Below are 22699 nucleotides of genomic sequence, written 5' to 3'. Positions count from 1 at the left end.
TCAGAAAGTGCAGCCTTTTGAAATAAAACATGACAGGATTGTTTCACTCCTAGGTTTGGTCATTATTGTTTTTCAACAAGCATTGAATAATTATTTTACACTGGGCTCTAGCAGTACTCCAGCCATTAATGCTGTGCTATCTCTAATAGTTTCCTAAATGTTTTTTTTTTCCTACAAGTTCTGTCCATGTAACGGCTTGCAGTGACCAGGTACAAATTCCCAGCACAAGCTTGTGTTCAGGCCTTGAGTATTTGTGGAGTCCCAGATGCCAAGTGTTCCAGGTGTGGTAGCCTTGCACACGGCATGGATTCACTCTGTTCTGTGTGATCTTGTCTCTTCAGGGTGAGCGGGGAAGGAAAGGCATCAAGGGAGATAAAGGGGAGGAGGTAAAGCTTTACTTTTTCACATGTTCATCTGAAGCCCCTGGAATATCCTGGCATCTGTGACCCCTTGGCTTCTTTTTGTCTCTTTCCATCACAGGGAACCAAAGGATCCAGAGGAGATAAAGGACAGGTCTGTAAGATACATTTGTTTGTTTTGTTTTTAAAATGTCACTTTTTCACCAAATCTTCAATTGCCATTTTCGATCTGAGAGGGAACCGATTTTACGGCTGTGTTTTCTGGGACACTGTGAGTTACGTCACCTCACACGGCCAGTCTAGAGCTTCAGTAGCTGGGCAAGGGTGCCAGGCCATCACACTGGAGCTTCTCTAATATCGCACTGTCCTGGTGGAAACTGCCAGTTGAACCTGGTTCACACCAGGCAGGATCTAAGTAAAGAGCAGAACTGGTCTGAAGAACAAAGCGATGTACATTCTTTGGATAAATTTAAGCCTGTATTTAAAAGCCTAATAAAAAGAAATATAATTTATCGTATATAGTGAAAGCAGGTGAAGTGAAATGTAATTTTTGCTGTGTGCTATTGAAATGTGTTTTGCATAGTTATTTAGCCATGTTAGAACAACATCATTTGTGAGATTTTCTCTGTTCATTTTAAATTCAACTTCCAGTCAGAACACTGTCAAACAAAGCTATCTTTCTCTTTTTGCTGGTAGCATCTTTGCAGTATATTGGCATTCAAGCTAAATACATCCAGGTAAAATACACAGTGAATATTTCTAAAGTCAAACAGCATGAACATACTCAAAAAAACCTACAGTTGTGAATGAAGTGGAAGAGACCAGCTCAGACTTAAATAAGCGCAACCTTTGGTCGCTTGATTAATCCCATCCGAGGGCTGGTTGGTTTCTGACGCTGTGTGCTCTGTTGGCAGCGTGGAGAGAGGGGCTCTCTGGGCCCTGATGGCCCAGTGGGACGCAGAGGCCCCCCAGGGATCCCAGGCCCAAGGGGAGTTCCTGGTCCCAGTGGAGACGCCGGGGACGCAGGCCCAGCAGGGCCGAAGGGCGTGCAGGGGCCCCAGGTGAGTCGACAGCGGTAGCAAGTAGTGGTGCTTGGCATTTTCAAATGAATATCCGCAAAGCCTTCTCATGAAAAACATTTCCCACTGCACCAAAATAAAACAGATAAGGGGTTAAACACGCAAAAACTATAGCAGGGGCATATTTTCCAATGATACTTGATAATATTCAATGATATATACAGTATATTTCAGTAACAGAGAGTGAGGGGGACTGAGGTTTTACCTTGACTTCACCTTTGGTGTGGTTTGCTCAATCACTGAGTGCTTCTGCTCCTAAAACGCAGAAGTGTTGTTACAGCAAGAGAAACTGCAGAGGAAAGAGCTCTGACCATTAGAGAGAAACATACATTTATGTTCATTCATTTAACCAGACGCTCTTATCCAAAGTGACTTGGAAAGGGCGGCAAGTTGCCTTGTAGTTGTCCTGTAGAATACCAACAGTCCATGAGCTTGTTACTCCATCTCAGAGATGTTTTTTTTCACACTAGTTTATATCTTGCCAAAGCATAGTTAATTATCCAGTTGTTCTCATTGTCATTCATTTCACTCTTGCATGGAAAGGATTACATTCAGCTGTAAAATATCATCAACGCTTTTCTGCCAATATAACAATTTCAAGAAGAAATCAAAATCTTCATTATAGACGACTATATACTAGAAGTATTATCTGTTGAGAAAAACTTGTTCTCCTCCAATTGGTCCGGTTAATGGGGGTGGCAGGTCATTCCCTACTGATGTTTGGGGAATGTGGTTCATACTGTACAAGCACTGCCATCTTGTTTGAAATGACTTCCCTTTTGCACATTTCTGTAAGGTCCACTGCTGTTTTAATGGTTTATCAGATGTCTCTTTTGTAGGCCACTCTTAGCCTATTAATCCATTTTGATGGCATATTAAAATGTGTATGTTTGTTATTTTGTTAGTAATTTACAAAAAGTTCTGAGGGAGAAGCAGGAAATTCCCTGGAGTCCCTTTTTTGCATGGTACTTTCAAAGTAGATTGCTATCGCTATCACCGTCACTTTTGATGCGATGTGCTTAATTCATTGTTTTAATGTTAAAAAAACAGATATTCAACTACACTGTGTAATGTCCCGCTACCGAGGAAGGACTCATAGTGCAATCCAGGAATATGGAAGAACCACTTGCTGGGGGAGAGGCAGCCGGGCTTGGGAACCTGCCAGCTACACACCAGGAATAGCCCAGAGCTGCACGTTACTGATACCAGTGGGAGTAGGGAACACTGCTTGCTGACAAACGAACGTAGTAGCCATGCTTACAGACAGGCATGGTGTAGTGGCTAGCTAGGGAGCTGGAGAAGTTCAGTCTGTTGTGAGGATGAGTTGTATTCGAGTATCCAAGTTCAAATATGAATCCAAGGGAGACAAGATGAGGACACAAACAAGGGTCAAAGCTGAGGAGCACACAGTAAGGAACCAAAGCCGAGGGGTAACAACGAAATAACAAGCTAGAGGGATTGAATAAGTACCAACTACCAAACTCAATGACAGAGCCCCGCGCTCCTTTAAAATGTATTGATTTTTTAACTTTTTTATGATATTACATAGTTCATTCCACTGTGTTGTGTTTTCTGAGCATTAGGAAAAACACCCCTATTGGTGGTGAAGCTCATTTTCTTCAGTTCTAGCAATAAGAATGATCCCCTGCAGTGCATCTAGAACTGAGACTGGTCCTAGTGTTAAGACTAGAGTCTGTGGCATTCAGCAATTAATCAGTCCAGTCTGATCAACCACACGAGAGCTAGTTTCTTGAAGGAATTCCCCTTATGTGTTCCATGTTTTCTGTGTAAATCTTGAGTTTGGAATATTCTGTGGTTTTGGTTTCCTTGATGGTACTACATTTTATTAAATAGAAAATGTGTAGCTCTTTGTTTTCTCCTGGCCTGGTTTTAGTTGTCAGTTTATCAAGAAATGAGATACTGTACATTATTGTTGTGTTTCTGTGACCTTAGCAGTAAGTTTATCACTTTGCCTTTAAAGGTGTCAACAGTAGAATTCCTGGAATAATCCTAATTTACTAATTTAGAGTTCGAGTTACCTAGAGAGTTACCAGGTAATCATTATTGATGATGTATTGATTACTTTAGATCTGTTTCACCTGTTTGACTGGACTGATAAGTTGAGTCCAATAAGACTCTAAACTAGGATGCTCAGTTGTTCTAATTCAGCTTTCACAGCTCCAAGTGAATACAACAAAGATAGATAACTTTTGTCTCCATGTGAGGAGAAGAATAAAAAGCAAAGAGAAAATCGACAGTTGTCATTGAGCAAACCAACATTTTGATCTGCTTCCCAGGGTCCAGGCTTGAGTGACGCACAGATCTATGAGTTGTGCCGAGGTGTGGTGACAGCGCAGATCTCGCAGTATGCGGTCTCCATTCGCTCCAAGTGTGCCCAGGGCTGCCCCATCAACAACAGGACACTGATTGGCCCCCCTGGCATCAGAGGACCACCTGGCTCATCTGGGAAACCTGTAAGAACTGCAGGGCTTGCACCAGTTAAACACCAGAAATGATAAGCAGACCCCGCTCTTGAGGAAAAATGCAGAATCAAAGTAAAGTGAATGAAAACTAAACCATGACTCTTGGCACATCAAGGTTTGTTATCCATGTAAAACTGATAATGTCTGTTGTGGAGGACTAAGCTACTTTAATGGGGTACATGGCATACAGTTAGGTGATATAATGACACAGAGTCAAGGTGTTTAACAGTTTGCTCTTCAGTTCATGATTTAAAAAATGATGCTATATTGCAATTTGCTTTATTCAACAAAAGGCTTGTGGTGTCTTTTTTCAGGGGAAGGCAGGACGTACTGGGCTCAAAGGAGCCCAGGGGCTGAGAGGGCCAACTGGATTGGAAGGTCAGAAGGGAGCAGTTGGAGAGAGAGGTAAAGTCCCTTTTCTGGAGTCTCACTCCTCCACTGTCTACACTCCCATGACTGTGCAAGGGGTGGACAGGCACAGTCCATTCTTTGAACAGTGTGGTGACTCTGGCCATGTTAAATCCAGCAACCCAGTTAATTACTTTTGGTATCTGCTTCACGCACTCTGGGGAGCATGATAAAAGCTGAAAAGGTGTGGCTGTAAGGAGTTCCAGAGGCTGTTTGTTCTGTGCCTTTCCCTTGCTGTGCTCAGTTTACGCCATGGCTCTTTTATCTTCCTTTACAATGACTCATGGCTGGTCCCATCTCTTCTTGAACTCCAGGTCCAAAGGGCAAGAAAGGAGAACGGGGTGATCCGGGCATGGGATTGCCAGGACACGACGGACCTCAGGGGCTCCGAGGTAGGACGGTGTAACACATTCATCACAGGGCAGACCTGTTACTGGGGCATGCTTACTCTGGGTCACTGCAGGATCACTGGAGGGTGAGGACTGGGAAGGCCAGTAGAGGCCTACTTCAGTGTTTCCCACCATGGCAGGCCGTTGAAAATCGGTAAATCCTAGAGTAGTTTCATTGCCATATTGTCCTCTTGATGGCTGTTATAAGAACACACATGCGTCTACGGCTCAAGAGCGCACTTAAAAGTGGCATATGTCCTTCCACAGGCTATCCCGGCTACGCAGGACTTGCCAAAGATGGAATCGCCGGCCTGGAGGGCCCACGTGGTTACTCTGGTCCTGTGGGTCAATCCGGCTTGCCTGGGCCTCCAGGGGTGCCTGGGGTGTGTGAGGCCAGGGACTGCAGCATCCACGCCCCTGTGGTGAGGAAGGAGCAGGGCCTGGTGAAGCACCCTTCCGCCTAACAAAAAGACTGACTGGGTGAAGGACCAATTTACCTCACCGATAGCTCAGGTGCGAGTTTTTCCATCTCGGCCTGGAGCTGCTAGAAACATCCTGCACCTTCCTGAAACTTCAGTCTGGCCACGGGTCTTGACATTTTTCTTAGAAATCACGAATTTCATCTTGTTCTTGAACCACCAAGACCGCGAAACATCATTCCACTCCGAAGAAGAAGGACCCCCTCCTTTATCCCTCCACTACTAACCCTCTGACTCCGGTCACTAAAATTCATATTTGAATCTGAAAATGTTTGTATTTGTTTTAAAGCTAATTAGATTTTGAGCTATTGAAAGATGTTTTTCATGCTATTAGTAGTGCAATGGTTAAGAGGAAAATAAAAAAGAACTGTAAATAATAACTGTAAAGTATCTTAAGTACACAAACCCATCTTAAAAACACAAGTGTGTTTGGATGTTTTCAGCAATTTACAAACCAGCAAAAGAGAACTTTATGAACCATGTTTCTAAAAAAGAGATTTATCTGAAATGAAGACTTCAATTCCAGCAAGAAAACAAAAGGATGATTTGTTTAAGCCCAAAGATGTATTTGTTAGGAACAGTTGAGCATAATAGATATTAATCAATATTACTGTCAGTCATAGATCATTTTTGCTGATTTGATTATAAGTCACATATTGTATATCTTGATCAGATAAATTGATTAAGAGCCAGCTTAGGCTGTCTTCATTAATGTCATCTTTGAACATTACAAAGGAGAACAATATAAAGGCATCACAGTCAGATCAGTTTGGGCCAGACACATCAAAGTCCAGGTCAGGTTTCTGAAGGTTGGATTTTAACAATCACACCTTGTTTTAAGCCTATTTTTTGGTTTTGTTATCAGTTATAACTCCTTAAATACTCAGCTTAAAGCTTTTTGACTGGGACCAACATTACAAAACACTACCATGGGTAAAAAGTAATTTCTCACGTTTGTGACTCCAATAAATTCTACTGTATTTCTACACTGCATCTCATATTTGATGTGATTGTATTACATTTGTCACAATATTTATTAAAATGACACAAGGAGAAATCCCACTTTCTGCTTTATTTTTATATGATTTTAATTACATCTGTTTTTAAATACAGTTCGTTTCAATTACAGGATGGGTATTGGTTTCATTTACTCCTCAGGCATTACTGCTGACCAAATCTTTTCAGTTATGTCAGGATCTCATGCATTAGAATTAAACCCATTCATTCAAAATCAAAGGACTTTTCCTACTAAAGGACAGAAGTCATAGATACTGCTTTGCTTATAGATACGTTTGAAATGAGTGTGCATGGAGTTACTATTTTTCTACTGTATTTATATCAAGACATTCTGACGTTGTCCCTCCTCCGTGTTGATAGCTTTGATTCTTTCTGTAATTAAAAACAAAGTGGGATGGTATTTCACATTGTTTTTTATTGTGTGATTGTGTTCCATCTGTTCCACTCCAGAGATACCTGACTCTCGTCTCCCCTTTTCCAGAGATGCCTAACTTGAGTTCACCCAGTCCCAGAGATACCTGACTCTCGTCTGCCCTTTTCCTGAGATACCTGACTCTCATCTGCCCTTTTCCAGAGATACCTGACTCTTGTCTGCCCCATCTCATTGATACCTGACTCTCATCTACCCCCACCCCAGAGATACCTGACTCTGGACCACCCTACCCCAAAGATGCTTATTCCTCTCTTCCAGATCCTAGGGATTCCTGATTCTAGACAGCCCCCCTCCAGAGATGACAGGCTCTAATACACCTAACTTTGGGGAAACCTGACTCCACCCCTGCAGCAGTCACTTGAGCAGCCCTACTTGACAATTTCTTGTTACAACTAAGGACAAACCTAGATTTACTAGTCATCTTGAAATCGACACCCTGTCTACTTCATGAGGTAAGTACAACAGGGAGCTGGCAGCCAGGTGCTCAGACAGTGCAAGAAGATAACCCATGTCTTGTTTCAGTCACCAGCTGTGCCCAACATTAAGTTTGGGTTTGTGACCACACAGTATAAGACTTTTTATCTGTGATGTCCTGTTGCAACTTGATGACAAAAAAGAACCGTCAAAGGGCTTTTGGAGTCAGCATTTTTTAAACGTGTACGACATCTCTATGATCCCAAATGCTGCCGGACGTAACGGCGGTAACCTCACAAGACCGTCAGAGAGCCTGAACACAGTACAAAGTGGTTTTATTTACCTCATCCTCTAAATAATCATGTTTCCAAGGCGTCACTTCCTCCTGCAGCGGGACCACAGTGGCGGCCTCTCTCTGTGAGAGAGCTCCTGGCTCTGGAGCCAGAGACCGGAGAAGGTCCACAACCTGCTGTAGGGGCCAAGCAGACCACTCAACTGCCGGTGCTGGGGCATGCATGGACATCAACATTGGTATGGTCTTTCCAAGGATTTTCCATTCATCCTTTCAAATGACAGCTTGAACAGATTTTGTAAGTCTGGTAAACAAGAAGCGAGATACTTTGAAAAATTCCATGCTGAAAATAGAAAGTGGAAGTGAAACCAGCCAGGCCTTACAACGTCATCCCTCCCAATGCAGCAGAGAGTTTTCAGCTTGTTTTTAGTAGTAGAGGAAAAGAAGATCACTTTCAGTTACACCCTACTACAATACCCTGTTTCTTCTGTCATTGTTAGTTTGATCATTTCATCCTTTGCTTTTTTTTTAAATTAGGCTGTCACATCAAAATAAGAATTTATTTAACCAGAGTAACTCAAACAGAAACAACAGAGAGTTTTTCAGTTGTCACGTGACAAACGCAAGTAACAGTTAAAAAACTGATCTTCCAAAATGATATGTGAATAAAACCTGAATAAACCCTGTGGAGCCATATGAGAGAGAGTCATGTTTTGGCCTCACTTGATTTCAGCTTGCTTTTCTCTGCACCTACGTAATGATGTCAACATAGAAACAATAATCAATATTTGCAGTTCTAAGTTGGACAATGATAGCCAAAAGGATTAAGTGTTTAAGATTCTTGGGGAAGCCTCCCAAAAGTAGATCAATACAGATTGATAATGATATATTGAGAATATTCAGGTGACAATAAATCAATACATCCCATTGCTGTAATTCTGCTCACTCCTAACACCAGCAGTATGATCAGTTTTATGATCAGTAACGTACAGCATAAATTTCCATGAGAAATTGAGCCAAAGGGACTGAAACTCGTGGAAAATTAGCACTTGTCTAATTTAACTGGGGTAATTAATTGCAAATACTAACAGACAAAGGAAAACGCATAACCATAAATAATAAAATTTAAGGGAATTGTAGAGGTCAGTCATCTTTAAAACACTGAAGGTGCTGTACTACAGTATGTAGCCCCTGGTACTGTATATAACTCATCACAATATTGCATCTACGACAACTTGCAGGGTAGTTGAAATCCCAGATACTTCTGGGAAATATCTCACACTGTGGCATTTGAAATTATTTTCATATTTTTTCAGTTCTAAAATGGATACATGGACAACACCGCATGCGACCAAATTTGCTCCTAACAACGTTGCAAAGAATACATCATGTGTCCACACTAACACTGAGAACCTCCAGTTTCGAAAACTACGTCTATTTGTCTATTTGTTTGCACTTCAGAACCTCAATACAATTTGGCTATTAATTTGAAATGCTGCCAGTTGCTTACAATAATATCAACAGCCTTGATCTGAATCAGTTATTATGTAGGTCAATCAGTCAAATATTATTATATATCTTTACCATTTCATGAACTGATGAATCCTAGCAAGAAATAGTAAAGATTCCAGGTGAAGTAGCTCGAGTTCATTGGATGTGATACAAATGCGCTGCGCAGTCTTACAGGAAACGATTCACTGAACTAGTGAATAACTATTTCTAATTATTTTCTGAATGTATAAAACCTGTTTCAGATGAAGGGTATGCAACTACAAATGGGCAATTACAGAACATAAGACTATAAGAAAAGTAACAAAGAAGGCCTTTTGGACCATTCTGTTTTCTAGCGTAGTTGCTTATTATTCTGTGAATCTACTCCATCCAGTCCTGGAAGGAGCCCAGGAACCTCTTCCCATCACACGGTTGGGCATCTTGTTCCAGACTCCACTCACCCTTTGTTTAAAGAGATGCCTCCTGATCTATGTTCTAAATGTGCATCCTCTTCATTTAATCCTCAGCTCTGTATTTCATCATTGGTTATCAATAATGGCTGGATTGTTGCAACAAGTGATTGCCAAGTCAAACCACTGCTAAAATTATTTGTTTTGTTTTTTTTATCCTGTCAGTGCAGGTCATGTCATTAAGTCCAGGTGTCACTGCTGATTCTGACATGGTCCATTAGATTGATATTGGTGGGGGTGCAAAGTCTAGAAAGAGTTGAATCACTGATCATAACACTGTAGTTTTATTGCTACAGTATATACAAAAAAAACATACAGTTCAATCATACACCCATAGTCACAAACACAAGCATCTCCAAACATAATAACTCTGTATCCAATTCCCAAAATGGTTTTGCAAGCTTCTCCCCACACCACCCCCATTGAAAAAAAAAAAAAAGGAAAAGGTGTTTCAGACCCCGGACCCTTCCACCCCTCCAGACCCACTGTAACTCAAAAACAGGTTCCCCTTCCCATCAGCCTGCGACACCCTATGGAGCAAGATGGGTCACTTATCCTGGGCTCATTTTGTATTTTTTCTTTCAATGTTTAAAACCACGTGTGTTCAGTGGAAAACAGGAAAGAACAGAAAATATTCTGAAAATAAGGTAAGAACCCCGCTAGTTTCATGTAGCTAGACATAGAGCTACATGAAAAATAGAACTAATTATTAAATGATCCAGTAAAGGGGAAACATCCAAAATGAACACTTCGCACCATAACAATTGAATCATTATTTCCATTAATGATTACGCTAAGGGTTCTTACAGTAGTGGAATTAGTGTATACATTGGATTAGTCTTTCAACTGGCATATCAGGAAGATCAGTGTCAGCCACAAGATAAATTAGAAAAAATAATTTACTTCAAATTAAAATATAAAGGCTACATCACATTTCAGGTGGGCTACTTCGGACATCAGTGACAGCAGCGAGAGACACATCTTTTCTCCAGAAAGCCCTGACTTTCCTGCCAGGCACAGTGCTGTATGGGAGTCACTGTCAGAGAACCGAGTCTTAACATTAACCGACAATTCCCCACAAATGTATACAATATTTGGCTCCAAACAGTGAAGTATCACATTGTATGATACTTATATCAAGGGTCCCTCATTCTTGCAGAACATACCAATATAAAAAGAAGAACTGCAAACAGACACACGCTGAGACAAAGTCCTGAAAAACAGAAAGAAAAAAATATTTAACACCATCCACAACAATTTTACGTCTGCACTGAAATCACTGTGAACAAAATACCTTACTAGTGACAGTCAAGAATAAAACTCACCACCATCTAAATATTTTAAGACACATCCACAGTATGTTATTCATTTCAAGTAGAGGGGTAAGTATCTGGTAATGCAGTATCTGGTACTAAAACAAATACAGTAATTGGATGCATGCATTGAAATCACTAGAAGACCTTCTAATGTCCAAGGGTCATGGTTGTGAAGGCTCTTGATGATCACGAATGACCATAACTGACTGTCAATGCTGTTTTCAGGCACATCATCTTTCAATTAGACAGATCTATAACTTAGCTTTAATTACAGAAAAACTATTGGCTGGCTTAAGAGCAAACAGCATGTGGCAAAAATGTACTTTGAGTTGTTAACTTTCAATGTTCACTAAAAGAGGTATGAAGTGCTCCATCTGAGTGGGGACGCTACAGTATCAACATCCACAGTAGGAAGGCCACAATAAGGTATGGTATCAAATAAAAGGTACTGTACTACTATACCTATGTGTTTGTTCTGTCCAAAGCCTTTGACCTTCTTACCTGAAATACACAGAAAATGTTTTTGTTTAAGAGAAAATAAAAATGCAAAGAATACATCATGTGCCCCCACTAACACTGAGAACCTCCAGTTTCAAAAATGAAGTCTATCTATATGATTATCAAACAAAAATAGAGTAGATATTAACAGACACCCTCCAGGATCATTGCAGTCAACAGTGTTTAGTTATCTGTTTTTAATCAGGTTTGATCAGTATGGTTTTATTCCACATTTCATGGGCACAAGATTTTCTTTTCAATCACCTGTGAAATGAAAAAATGTTACCCACCATTGAAATGCACTCTGACTTCCTTCCAGGTGTTCTGAAAAGGTACAAACACAGGTCAAGTAAAAATGACACGCCTTTTAACTCAAAGTATAAGATCTCATTTTTAGTCACTCCCTCCAAATACCTTGTTGAGCCTCTGTGAGCAGTACCAGCAGCTTGGACTGGATGTGGCATATATTCCACAAGTTTCAGAAATATTTGCTGCCCAGTCTAGTCCCACTCTGATAACAGGATCACGTTTAGCTGAGGCTGCAATGAGGGTCATAGTTTGTAAGACTAACATCTGTGATCTGGGGATTATTCTAGCCAGCAAAGGCGACAAAATTGGCTTCTTGAGGCAATCGTGTATCGTCTGCCACTGAGTGTCTAGTCATCCAATTGGATGTTTGTAATATTTTACATTTTAAAGCGAAAATAAAATCAAAACTATATGTACTAAGTTTCCATCCTTTGCAGACACTGTCCACTGACCTCTGGGGTTTTCATGAAAGTATTATGTAAATTTGGAATGGAGTTTTCTTGATTTGTTTATATCTTTTTCCTGTAACTTGTTAGAAAATCCAGAAACCCGTGTTTCCAGAAATCAGTACAACTAGCTGCAACTTACTGTATCCTCAGAGCACACAACAGTGAGAGTGAGATCTACACACTGGTTGAGCTGGATCTTCCCAGAAGTGGACCATGTACAGGGACTCCTGCATTCACTTTTGTTGTGGAAAATTGAGACTGGAGAATTCTGTAAATCAGGAAGAAAGTCACACCTAATGCAAGCAGACATTTGCTTGTGCATATACTGTACAAGATAGAAAGTTTGAGCACATGTGTAATGTATTTCTGCTGCTATGAATTTTATTACGTTTCACTGTCACACAATGACATTTTAGACATTGTGAGACATGGTCAGATATACCATATGTAACAAATGTGTTACATGTTACAGTTGTCTAAAGTAAAGAATGGTACCTGTTGTCCTGTACCCCCAACACATTTGAACAGAGCAGAAACACTGAATGGGTTCCCATCTTTCAAAATCCTCTTATGCTGAAGATTATGCTGAAGATAATGAACACAGTCCTGGGGATCTCTATAGACAAAAGGGATCTTTTCACCCTCAATCTACAGTAGTTCAATCATCCATCTTTAAACCAATTCTTCCAATTCAACGTTACAGCGGAGGTGGAGCTTATCCTAGCAAGCAATGGGTGTAAGGCAGGGTACACCTGGACACGATGTCAGCCCACTGCAGGGCAGACAGACACAAACACGCACACATTCACATTAGGAACAGTTTATCCCAGAAGCCAATCAACTTACCAGTAAGTTTTTGGACTGTGGGATTTAAACTAAAGCACCTGGAGAAAATCCACACAAACACAGGGAAAACATGCAAACTCCACACGGCTCTGGAATTGAACCTGTGGCCCTAACCACTGTGCCACAATGCTGCCACCTCACTCCACTAATTTCTCAAATCAACACTGTATTAACACACAATCGACCTGCTCTTACAGTAAATCTCCGGTTCCACATTCAATATTACAGGATAAATGAAGCTTGATTGGTAGAGATTGATCATGGAACAAAGAGGCTACTGTAATGTATGTTTTAGGACTGCTAAAACCATAAAAGACCAAGCAGCAGAAAGCTGTGCTGTGCTTGTCTGACCTCGTTTCTTTCAAAAGAACACTAAGTTTGCATATCAAATTGCACAGCAGGTTCAGTATTCTAGAGCGTCCGAGACAAGACCCCTTTTAACACTCTGACCCTTTAGCGGTTGTTAACACCATGGTCTTCAGAAAGGTCATACAGCTGACATGAGGCTCTTCAAGAACAGTGTCATTGTGGACAGGAAGCCTTACACTTGTCTTCAGACTCCATGTCTGCTCACAGTGCTCAATCCTGTAGTCTTCAAGCAGGTAGGACACTTCATATATGTGCTCTCCATCTGGGCAAAAATATTCTCTGTACTTTTCAATGATGACCGAGGTGCATAGCGCTGAAAGAAAGGGGATATCAGTGATATCAGTAAGAAACAAGTTATCAGTAATGTTGGCAGAAAGTATAGCTCAATCAGCTGAACTACTGACTTTTCTCCAACCCTTTGACCCTGGTTTGAGTCCTGTGTCTCTCTTGAATACTTTTTTTTAGCAAATTCCATGCAACAAGTTGATATGGTAATAAAGTATTGACCTTGTACAGGTACAGAATTTACACTCCACCTTAGACGCTCCACCTGCTTCAAGCTGTTTTGTGCTTGAAAGAAAAGTGGAAAAAGGTTATTTTGTACACCCTTTCTAACTAGCAAATGCTGCAAATGTCAGTTTAGCAAATTAAGAGACAGTCAATAGTGGGTTGATTATTGTATTTATGGGCACAACAAGAAACAACACCCTCCACAGAGTTGACTTAAATACAGTAATATACTGTATACACTTTTGCTCATTTTAATTATAAAGGGAACATGTACTAGAGTAACAAACAGTAAAACTACTAAGTTATAGACCATAGTGTACGTCTTGTTATGATAAAACATAATAAAGTCTGGCATACGTGAACACTATTCTGAAGTGTTCAAACTCAGAAAAGATCGAGTACAATTAACTGAATTCACCCTCAAGGTTTATATGGACCTGTGTTTTTGAATGTGGTGGCTTAGCGATCTTCAGTGAATGGTAAATTAAAGGTGAGCAAAGTCAGCATTTAACCTCAGGACCGGTGTTGTGTTCTGAAAGCGCAACGCCCAGGTAAGAAATTATTTTGAAAAATGCTTCTGCTCCAATTTGAAACGGCGGTGTTTCTGATGGAGGACGAACAAAACAGCAGGGACGAATGGTCGTCGTTAACTTCGTCGTTATAAATAAAGCGATTAGGAGATGTGTAATTATTAATATCCCATGCCCTTATACCTCCTGCATTCATTTCGCATAAACCATAGCCTATAAAGGTTAAATCAGACTAGAATTACTTGGAAAACAATATGAATGGAAAATTTCAATTAAAAACAATAAGATATTTAAAGCATTCAGTAGTATTTTACAAAACAACGTCTACTGAGGGGAATTTTTAAATCTTTGTGACTCAGAAAAGTCCTTTTAGGGGAAATCCCCGTTGTTAACTTGTGTAGGGAGGTACTTTCATTGGGAAATTTATCTGCCCTATTATTGTAAACAAGAATGCGTCCTGTCAGCCATGCTTTAATGTTAATCTTATTTTTATTAATTACCCATTAAGGAACTGATTGATGATCTTATTTGCTTAATTAATCTCACGAGATCACACGTAACCCCCCGCAGTTAATGACAAGCAGCCAGCGAGCTAGCGGAACTCGTGACCGGCTACGTCACACAGTCACACATACCGAAACACAGCATCGTAGGCGAATCTCTCCTCTCCCAGTTCCCCAATTTAAAATTAGATTACACCAGGTTCGCCTACAGTACATGTTCTACTCTGCAAAAGTCAGAATTGCAGTGCAACTAATCTCCGTTCCAAACGACGTTTTCGAAATGCGCTTGTGAAATGTTCGGATTACAGTTTACACATAGAAATAATACCTGTGCAATAGAGTAGTTTAAAACCTTAACCCTCGGCTGATTTTATTTGTATATAATTTATACTGATTTTATTTTTGGTCAATTATAAGTCTCTACTTTCATAAGCGGATGCTATTAAGTCGCTTACCTTGAAACAAAAGAAAAACTCCAGAAGCTAAAAGCGAGTTCATTTCTAATCGGCTCTACAGGAAACTCAAGGTCGATAAGAAAGACTATATTGAACTTTATGACAGCCTCAGCCCCGCCGCTACAGTAGGTATTCCCCCTGACGTCACCAAGGCTGTTTATATCGCTGTAGTTCCTCCGTGTCTCATCATTTCACTTTACTTTCTGTGAGGCGGCGCAGAAAAGATGTGGTTCCTACCGACCCTCGTTTTTTTCAGCGGTAAGATAGATGTGTTTGACCTGTTTTTTTTCTGTATTGTCATTTTTTTTTCCGCGCAACGGAGTTTGATCAACGCGCTTTTCATTTCAGGCTTGATTGGCGTCCGTTCCTCAGGCGCCCCGGTGCTGGAGGTGGAAGAGAGCTGCGGAGGCGACACCGTGCTGACCTGTGTTGTCACCCCCGAGCCCGGGGTCCAGTACAGGAGCGTGAGCTGGTACAAGGTGAGGGACGCTGAAGGGCCAGCGGTCCATTCTGTCCCTGTACCGTGCACCTGTTTTAGCTCATTTAGCTGATTTACTGTAGCTCATCTAAAGCGCGGTTCCACTTTTATTTAATCGCAAAGGATGCCTTTGCCTTGACAGCAAGACATAAATATAAAATACTTTGTGAACGCGCAGTGATTCAGTTGTTCAGTTGATTCAGCCACAAAGAATATTTAATTCCGTTTTAAAAGTACAGTAATTGCCTCCTTAATCTGAAACAGTTATTCACGGATTTTCTTAATCTCCTCGATTTTAGAAGAGACGTTTGTTGAACACTTTCCTTGTCCCAGGTAGCGGTAGTGTAATACAGGATAAAACGGTGTTCAGTTTCTCCTTCTCTGAAAAAGTGTGGTGCGCCTGAGTTTTTTAGGATATATACTCACGGCTCGAGACTGATCGAACAGTTCGAACTGATCTGCTTCTGTCACCTTATGATTGGGGTAGGGGGAATCTAACAGAGGACCCAAAGTAAGATTTTCTTCTTCTTTTTTATTTTAGGTAACCGAAGGCCTTAATCCGCTGTTAACTGGGGTCATCAAAAACAACTTGTTGAAAAATTCCTCGAGGAAGTACATTGGCTTCAACCGAACGGTGGAATTGCTCCAAGATGGGTCCCTCAGCCTGGTTCTGAGGAATGTCACAGAGGAGGACAGTGGGAAGTACAGCTGCTTTCTGTCGGCTCCACTGGGAAAGCAGAACAAGGAAGGCTACATCTCTCTCCGAGTGACTGGTGAGTATCTGCGGAGTGAAATCCTTTGGCTTCTGCTGTTCCCCTCTGGAGAGCTGGGTGCACATCATTCACCAGAGCTGCTCTTGCGTTAGCAGAGTGTGAGGTCTTGTATAGTGGCGTCATGGCTTCGCTGCTGAGGATCAGACCCAGATGAGAATTGCTAATGTTTCTAGATTTAAATTGCTCGCTCATTATCCACCAGAGCTGATCCTGGTCAGTGTGGATTTATTAGACTTGCTTGATCGAACTGGACTAAAAGGGATACCAGTATGGGCACATTTGCCATGCCAGACATTGGAAGGAAACGGTTAAACATCAAGTTGTTGGAATCCTTGTCAGCCAGTAATCCTCAATGTTGAAGTTATGAAATCTGATTACCAGTTTGCCAAGGACATTGGGAAAACCCTGAGCACACAGCCAACACTGGACTTATGTTGAGGGTTGTACAAGTCCGGTTAACCAGGCAGGAAGCTCTCAGGCAAACTGAGGCTTATGCATGTGGGACATTAAAGGAAAGTGAGCAACAGTTTGCTCATATTGAGGAGGAGTACCTGGGATTCATGCCAGACTATAAAAATTCCAATACTTTAAATTTTAGATTGTCTGGTACTGAAACAGACAGAACTCAAGCACCCAATTGCAGCTGATAAAAACATGCCAGTAATATCTTGCCATGTGTTGAGTGTGGACACTGATTGTCTACTAAAAGACCCACCAGGGTGGGCCCTGCTCAGTCTCTTGGTTCAGCAGGCAACAAATACCCTGGCAGAGACTGAGTGCTGCTGTTCCAGTCACTCACTGGAAAACTGCATGGTCTCATTAAGTCCCTCCCTCGCTGACTGAGGTCCTTCATAGCCGGACTGAACACCAGAGCACGCTGCATCTCTCTGGGGTCATGCTGTTTAATATGAAGGAACAGCGCACCAGACCGGTTCACCAGAGTAACAGCACAACCTGTCCTGAAAGCAAGAAAAACGGGCCTGATTGTTTTTGCCATTTTAATGAAGTTCCTTTATTAGAAAAAAGAAACCCCATATATTTCAAAGAAAAAAAGGGAACATTCTGAAAGGTCTAGCGATTATTTATAGAAGCCTCCACGTTATTCAAAACTAACAGCTTTCTGTTTTTGCTATTGTAGGTTGCACTGATGAAATAAAAACCAACTACTTGGATGCTGTCTGGGAGGTTGTGGTCCGAGTACTGTGGCTTGCAGTTTCGTTCCTCGTCTGTTTTTTATGCTGGGTAAGTTTCTTGTCGATTTAGGGATTTGCGTAGGATAGAATACACTTTGCTGTTAAATTATTGGAAATGGCACTTGGCCACACAGTAACATTGGCTTATGAAGTTATTGAGAGCGCTTAAAGAATTTCTAAAAAAAACTGAGGCAAGTGTAAAAGGTCCTAGGGGATTGTGTGTGGGAAAGCAAGGCAGTGATTGTGATTAACCAGTGCCTGAAAACCAATGGCTAAATAAAACGACAGCATTAAAAATAATGCTGGAAATTGACAGATAATGAAATGGAATAGTTTTGTAATGCCTGGTTGCTAAATCTAATTATAAATATTAATATCGTGGTTGTGCTGTGAAAGTCACAATGTGTGAAGAGAAACATCAGCTCTTGAACGTGTGCTGATACATCGTTGTGCTCTCTCAGAGGTGTGTGAAGAATGTGCTGAGAGGCAGTGGACCGCAGGTGAAACAGGTTCTGAAGATGGATCAGCAGAAGACGGCTCTGGAGACGATTCTGGTGACCAATCAGAGTGGTGGAGAAACACAGCCCACTGGTGGAAAGCTGTGCCGACCTGAGGATTTCTGGGTTTGATAGTACTGGGCTGTTCAGAATATCAGTCTACCTGGCTTCTAGGACAGGACAAGAGAGAAGAGAGCAGGGGTGGAAGTAAGTTCTCTCGGGATTCTGCTCCGAGTTGGCCATGTCTGGCCTTGTGGGAGACAGCCTCAGGAGGATGGACAGAGGCCGACGCAGAGGAACATCACAGCGATACACTGAGAAAAGGATAAAGAAAAGACTGATTTAAAATCTCTGGCGGTCTGTCTGTTTGTCAAGAGGACAAAGAGAAGAGAAAAGGAATGGTTCATTCCATCTGAAAACAAAAACTGCTGCCAATTCCTGGAAATGTGGTAAATCTCTTTCATCCCAAGAAAAGCTGACCAGACTGCGATGCGGAGATCCAGGATGGGGTAGCAGATGAAAGCAATGGCAAACTGATGTGGGCCTTGTACTTGCTCAGACAATACCCCTCAAGCAGCTGCAATACTTCACCAGCGATGCAGACTTTGTGTGCTGCTCAGCTGTTGTTCCAAAAAGCAGCAGCACTCAGGAGCTGATGGAAAGGACAAAAGATCCCCGCTTGGTGTCTGTTCTGAAACAATGATCACTGCCTATGGCAGATTAATGCTAAAAGAATATAATGACAGAGAGGTACAACTGTTTCTTGTCTACTGTGATAAATAATGTGCATTGTTGAGAAAATCCTTGATTCTGCACCCAATAAGCTATATACTGTATGTACAGTACATGTTTGGATTGATGTGCCTAAAAACATTAATTTTGCTGATTTGATGAGTATTCTGAGGACTGAAGACAACTTTTCTTGCACTGCAAGTTTCTACTTTATAGACATTATAATGCAACCAGAGGCTGTGTATTCTGTTTTAGCTTTATACAATGGTTTCAAGAGCTGGTTTTACACTAACATTCACCAACACCAGCACCAGTCTGATCAGGAAAAGCAAAACTTATAATTTGTGCATTTATGCACATCTGTTTATTTTCATTTGTAGAGAGGCGTCAGTTTCCTACTTTAACGTCCACTGAAATTGAACACTTGACTGACTTACAGCTAACTTTAATGACTTCCTGAGTTTTGAAATTGTTCTCGGCCTTTGACCATTTGTATGTGACCCTGGGTCTCGCACCCAGTTCCTGGAGGGCCTGAGGTCCTCTGGGTTTAGTTCTCATGCGAGACACCAGTTCTTCAATTAATATAATGATTTTCTTACTTAGACAAGCTCTTCTTGTAAGCAAGTTCTCATCCCGAACAGCTCTTGCTACAGCAGGGAATCGACAGCAGCTGCTCAGGCTGGGCCTTTCAGTGCGGTTTGTGCTGTGGAATAAAATACAATTGCTGTCATTAATAAATAAAACACTGTTTTTTTTATGATCGCCTCATCTCGACTGTTGTTCTTCAGCGAAACTCATAACCTGTATTTTATAAAGAAAACTGGCTTGCCAAAAACACAAAGTGCTTCATTAGAACATAAGAACGTTTATAGACAAGAGTAGGCCATTCGTCCAACACAGTTCTTCTGGTTGTTCAGTAGCCAGGGGATCAGTTTCTTATAGTACCCATGGCTGAGTCAATACTTTGCGTTTACATGAAATCATTCACAGTGTTTAAATGCACTTCCGTAGTTTTCATTTCTGTCTTCTGGGATTTACGCTGAATATGTAAAACCACGTAAAGCCATCTTTATTATCTTTTTTAGATACTGTTTGCTTTTTTTATTCCTTCTCCGCATTATCTGAAAGATGGAAGCAGTGTGTCAATATAAACTCCTAAGTCTTTCTCACAGCTAGGAGCTTCTAGTTCAGGGGTTCCTGTTTTCTGCTAACACTTTTTGCTGGTATTGATTACAAACAAATCCCAGCACCTGATTGCAGTAAATGTCATCTGCCCGGTGTTTTCCCAATTTTGAATTGCATCTTCATCATTTTAACTTGTAAAAGAGTCATGTTTGAATCATCAGCAATTGTGATCAGCTTACTAAGATTCCTAACTATAGCAGAATCTAGATCATTGATATGAATTGGGATGAAAACTGTTTCTAATACATTCATTCTAATTAGTACTCCACCAATTACATTTGAACAATTTAAACATTCATGATGGAAGGGTGACTTACGTGATGGATGGAGTTGCAGTGTCTTAAATTGATACACCCCATACTGCATTATACAGCTACAGAAATGTGAGGTCTCTTATACAGTAGCTGTGGATAAATAGATCTCACATAAAAAGAACACAAAAGATGTAATAAATTCAGATGTCACTTAAAGAAGCAGTAGTTGTTTAATGGGTAGTATGACCCACCATTAGGTGGCAGAACTCATCTTAATGGTGGTTTATTATTTTTATATTTCACTATTTGCTGAGTGTAATCACCGAGCACTGATGTTCTTCAGTATGGACAGACTTCAGGCTCTGCCCCTGGTGTTCTCTCCTGGACAGTGTCAGTCTATGAAGGTGTCTTCCCCCTGCTGCTTATCTTCTTGGTGTGCTGTGTGAGCTGGGTGTGAGGGGTGGGGCTCTAGTATCCAGTAGCTCTCTGTCTCTCCCTCTCTTCTTTCTGCTGACAGCCTGGGCAGGGTCGATTCTGAAGCACAAAGTTACAAATATTAGACAGTACTCTTCTCTTTCATGGCCAAATCTAATTTGAAGTCAAGTCATTGAACTAGTAGAATGGGGTTATAGACAGTATCAGTCTGGGCTCAGTAGGGTCCAAATTAAAAACATAACTTCTGTAAAGCCAATATAATTTAGCAGATATGAAGCCCTGAAGACAACATGAAAAGGATGGGTCATGTGTTCATCCTGTCCTGTTCTGTATCCTGTGTGTGTTTCCATGAGTATGAGGATCATTCAGTGACTGAATTACATGTGTTCCTAAGACTGAAGTGGAGTTATATCAAGTCTGACCATAGAGACTCTGACCCGTTTCTGTGTGAGACGCCTCTTGATCCAGACCAGGACACAGCACAGGAGGTGAAGGAGCCCACTGTGCTCCACACACAGACGGCAGCCTGCCCTCACTGTCTCTGTGGACAAGGGGTCCAGGGTCCTGATCATCTGGGCCCAGCTCTCAGGGCTCTTCCCCTGGGCTGCACTGGCGGCAGCTTTGGGGTCAAAGGCCAGTTTTGGTCCATTGGGTTCCTCTCCCTTCCTGTTGTTGACCTGAATCTGACAGTAATAGAAGTAAATTTGAATAGATTAAATGAAAAAATTCTGAGGAAATTAGGAAAATAGAGTTGTAGTCTGTAAAGTGTGTTTTATCCCAGATATGAAGATGTTCCATTGAATTCATAGTACCTATTTTTTAGTTACTTATGGTAGAAAATAGCTTATTAAATTGTTTTTACTCTGCCTTGGAAGCAGAAAGAGAAGTTATTTGGCCTGCTGTTTCCTACCAGTGTGTCTTCCACTGTGAGCTGCCCAGTCTTCTGTCTGTCCTTCCCCAGCCCCCACAGCTCCTCCTCCTGTCTGATCAGCAGTTCAGCCTCAGTGGGCACCAAGCGGAGCTCTACAGAGACTGGGACACTCTTTTCATTAGCAAACTGCCCTCCCCACACTAGGAGCCCAAAAGCTGCCAGTAGACTCTTCACAGCCTGCATCCTTTTACTATGGTAGCCAGACACTAAATGCCCAATTTACCTCTGGGTTTCTGCTTTTAAAAGATTGGAACCTTCATGTCAAGGGTTCTGATGACATCACAAGCATGGAGAGCTGTGATGCAGCATGATGATGTAGCTGTTGTCATGGTGACCAAATAAACTTGCAGGGACAGCAATACTGAGTTTATCAAGGAGGGCTGGGCATTTCAAACCAAACAGGCAGACATTACTAAAAAATCAGAATACATAAGAAGTTTCAGTCCCTATCATTTTCAGAGACATTGTCATTGATATTTTTATTCAACTGGTATACGAGATCACGTCAGATATAGTGCATCAAACATCATAATCATTCTAGTGAACATCAAACGTAGCACAGTTGTTACAGAGAAAAGGTTCTCTTCTGTATTTCCAGAGTGACAACAATTCCTCAGGGAATTAGCCAGGTGGAGTTATGATGAATATCTGGGTGACTATATAGATTTTGGATTTCACCAGGTTAATTAAGCACAAGTTTGCAGTTTACAATGGTGACCTGGAGTTCTAAGTATATATACAGTCGAACATCCCCTGAAACAATCTGAGTACTGTACACCCCTCAAAAATACAATACTATCATCCCACCTGGGATTTAATCCCACGACGCTCCAGTCTGGACCCAGAATCCCAAATCACTAATATACACTGTGGACATGAGAATAGTTACAGATGAGAGAAGGCTAATTGGACAGAAAAACTCTTTAATTGCTACTAGCTCTTTCATCCAAAGATGTCATGCAGCCATTTCGTTAAGCAAGATTATGGACTTCCATAACATGGCTGGACAGCTTGTTTCATGTGCAAAGAAGTTCCTCCTGTTCTCGGTTTCAAATGCCCTTCCACATAATTTCCCCTGTGTCCTCTGGTTCATATTTTCTCTGTTATTTCTGTAAAAATCTA

The 22699-nt window shown here is 41.3% G+C and overlaps 4 protein-coding genes across 9 annotated transcripts in view; 2 read left to right on the top strand and 2 right to left on the bottom strand.

Moving 5' to 3' along the window:
* LOC148651244 (uncharacterized) overlaps positions 1–6259 on the top strand; it is a 38337-nt gene extending 32078 nt beyond the window's left edge. The window contains exons 24-30 of the mRNA XM_088601308.1: positions 342–386; positions 481–513; positions 1274–1420; positions 3736–3912; positions 4236–4326; positions 4644–4721; positions 4986–6259. Coding sequence (XP_088457434.1) covers positions 342–386; positions 481–513; positions 1274–1420; positions 3736–3912; positions 4236–4326; positions 4644–4721; positions 4986–5182 — 768 coding nt within the window. The 3' untranslated portion in view covers positions 5183–6259. The remainder of the gene's footprint in view (positions 1–341; positions 387–480; positions 514–1273; positions 1421–3735; positions 3913–4235; positions 4327–4643; positions 4722–4985) is intronic.
* Positions 6260–9575: 3316 nt separating this feature from the next.
* The window catches only part of LOC148651237 (uncharacterized), a 126314-nt gene continuing 113190 nt past the window's right edge, over positions 9576–22699 (bottom strand). Inside the window, exons 1-6 of one of the 6 annotated variants that reach the window (XR_015925703.1) lie at positions 15100–15234; positions 13278–13414; positions 11543–12154; positions 11419–11452; positions 11093–11131; positions 9576–10527 (exon numbers count right to left, since the gene is read on the bottom strand). Coding sequence is in view for 5 of the 6 variants with exons in the window: in XM_088601303.1 (XP_088457429.1) it covers positions 10451–10527; positions 11093–11131; positions 11419–11452; positions 12026–12154; positions 13278–13414; positions 15100–15142 (459 nt within the window). In the remaining variant the exon portion in view is untranslated. Of the gene's footprint in view, positions 10528–11092; positions 11132–11418; positions 11453–11542; positions 12155–13277; positions 13415–14776; positions 14905–15099; positions 15235–22699 lie in introns of those variants that run through there. The other 5 variants (XM_088601303.1, XM_088601302.1, XM_088601304.1 and 2 more) reach the window with 5 other exon arrangements.
* On the top strand, positions 15218–19528 carry LOC148651243 (CD83 antigen-like). Its single transcript, XM_088601300.1, has 5 exons — positions 15218–15357; positions 15448–15578; positions 16119–16350; positions 17489–17592; positions 18005–19528. The coding sequence occupies exons 1-5, from the start codon at positions 15324–15326 to the stop codon at positions 18170–18172; spliced, it is 669 nt and encodes a 222-aa protein (XP_088457426.1). The 5' UTR covers positions 15218–15323; the 3' UTR covers positions 18173–19528.
* LOC148651242 (uncharacterized) lies at positions 20534–21802 on the bottom strand. Its single transcript, XM_088601301.1, has 3 exons — positions 21557–21802; positions 21084–21329; positions 20534–20745 (listed from the first exon to the last, which is right to left on the bottom strand). Exons 1-3 carry the CDS (start codon positions 21758–21760, stop codon positions 20680–20682), a joined length of 516 nt encoding a protein of 171 aa, XP_088457427.1. The 5' UTR covers positions 21761–21802; the 3' UTR covers positions 20534–20679.

This window comes from Lepisosteus platostomus, chromosome 12, assembly GCF_059453375.1.
Source record: "Lepisosteus platostomus isolate fLepPlt1 chromosome 12, fLepPlt1.hap1, whole genome shotgun sequence".
NCBI classification, from domain to species: domain Eukaryota; kingdom Metazoa; phylum Chordata; class Actinopteri; order Semionotiformes; family Lepisosteidae; genus Lepisosteus; species Lepisosteus platostomus.
Note: the sequence above shows the minus strand (reverse complement) of the source record. Positions and strands in the feature narration are given on the sequence as shown.

Coding starts and splice junctions, on each gene's coding strand:
- LOC148651243 (XM_088601300.1), top strand. CDS start 15,324: ATGTGGTTCCTACCGACCCTCGTTTTTTTCAGCG. Junction 15,579..16,118: donor GGAGCGTGAGCTGGTACAAG/GTGAGGGACGCT, acceptor TTTTTATTTTAG/GTAACCGAAGGCCTTAATCC. Junction 16,351..17,488: donor CATCTCTCTCCGAGTGACTG/GTGAGTATCTGC, acceptor TTGCTATTGTAG/GTTGCACTGATGAAATAAAA.
- LOC148651242 (XM_088601301.1), bottom strand. CDS start 21,760: ATGCAGGCTGTGAAGAGTCTACTGGCAGCTTTTGGGCTCCTAGTGTGG. Junction 21,330..21,556: donor TCACAGTGGAAGACACACTG/GTAGGAAACAGC, acceptor TATTACTGTCAG/ATTCAGGTCAACAACAGGAA. Junction 20,746..21,083: donor GGCGTCTCACACAGAAACGG/GTCAGAGTCTCT, acceptor TTTGTGCTTCAG/AATCGACCCTGCCCAGGCTG.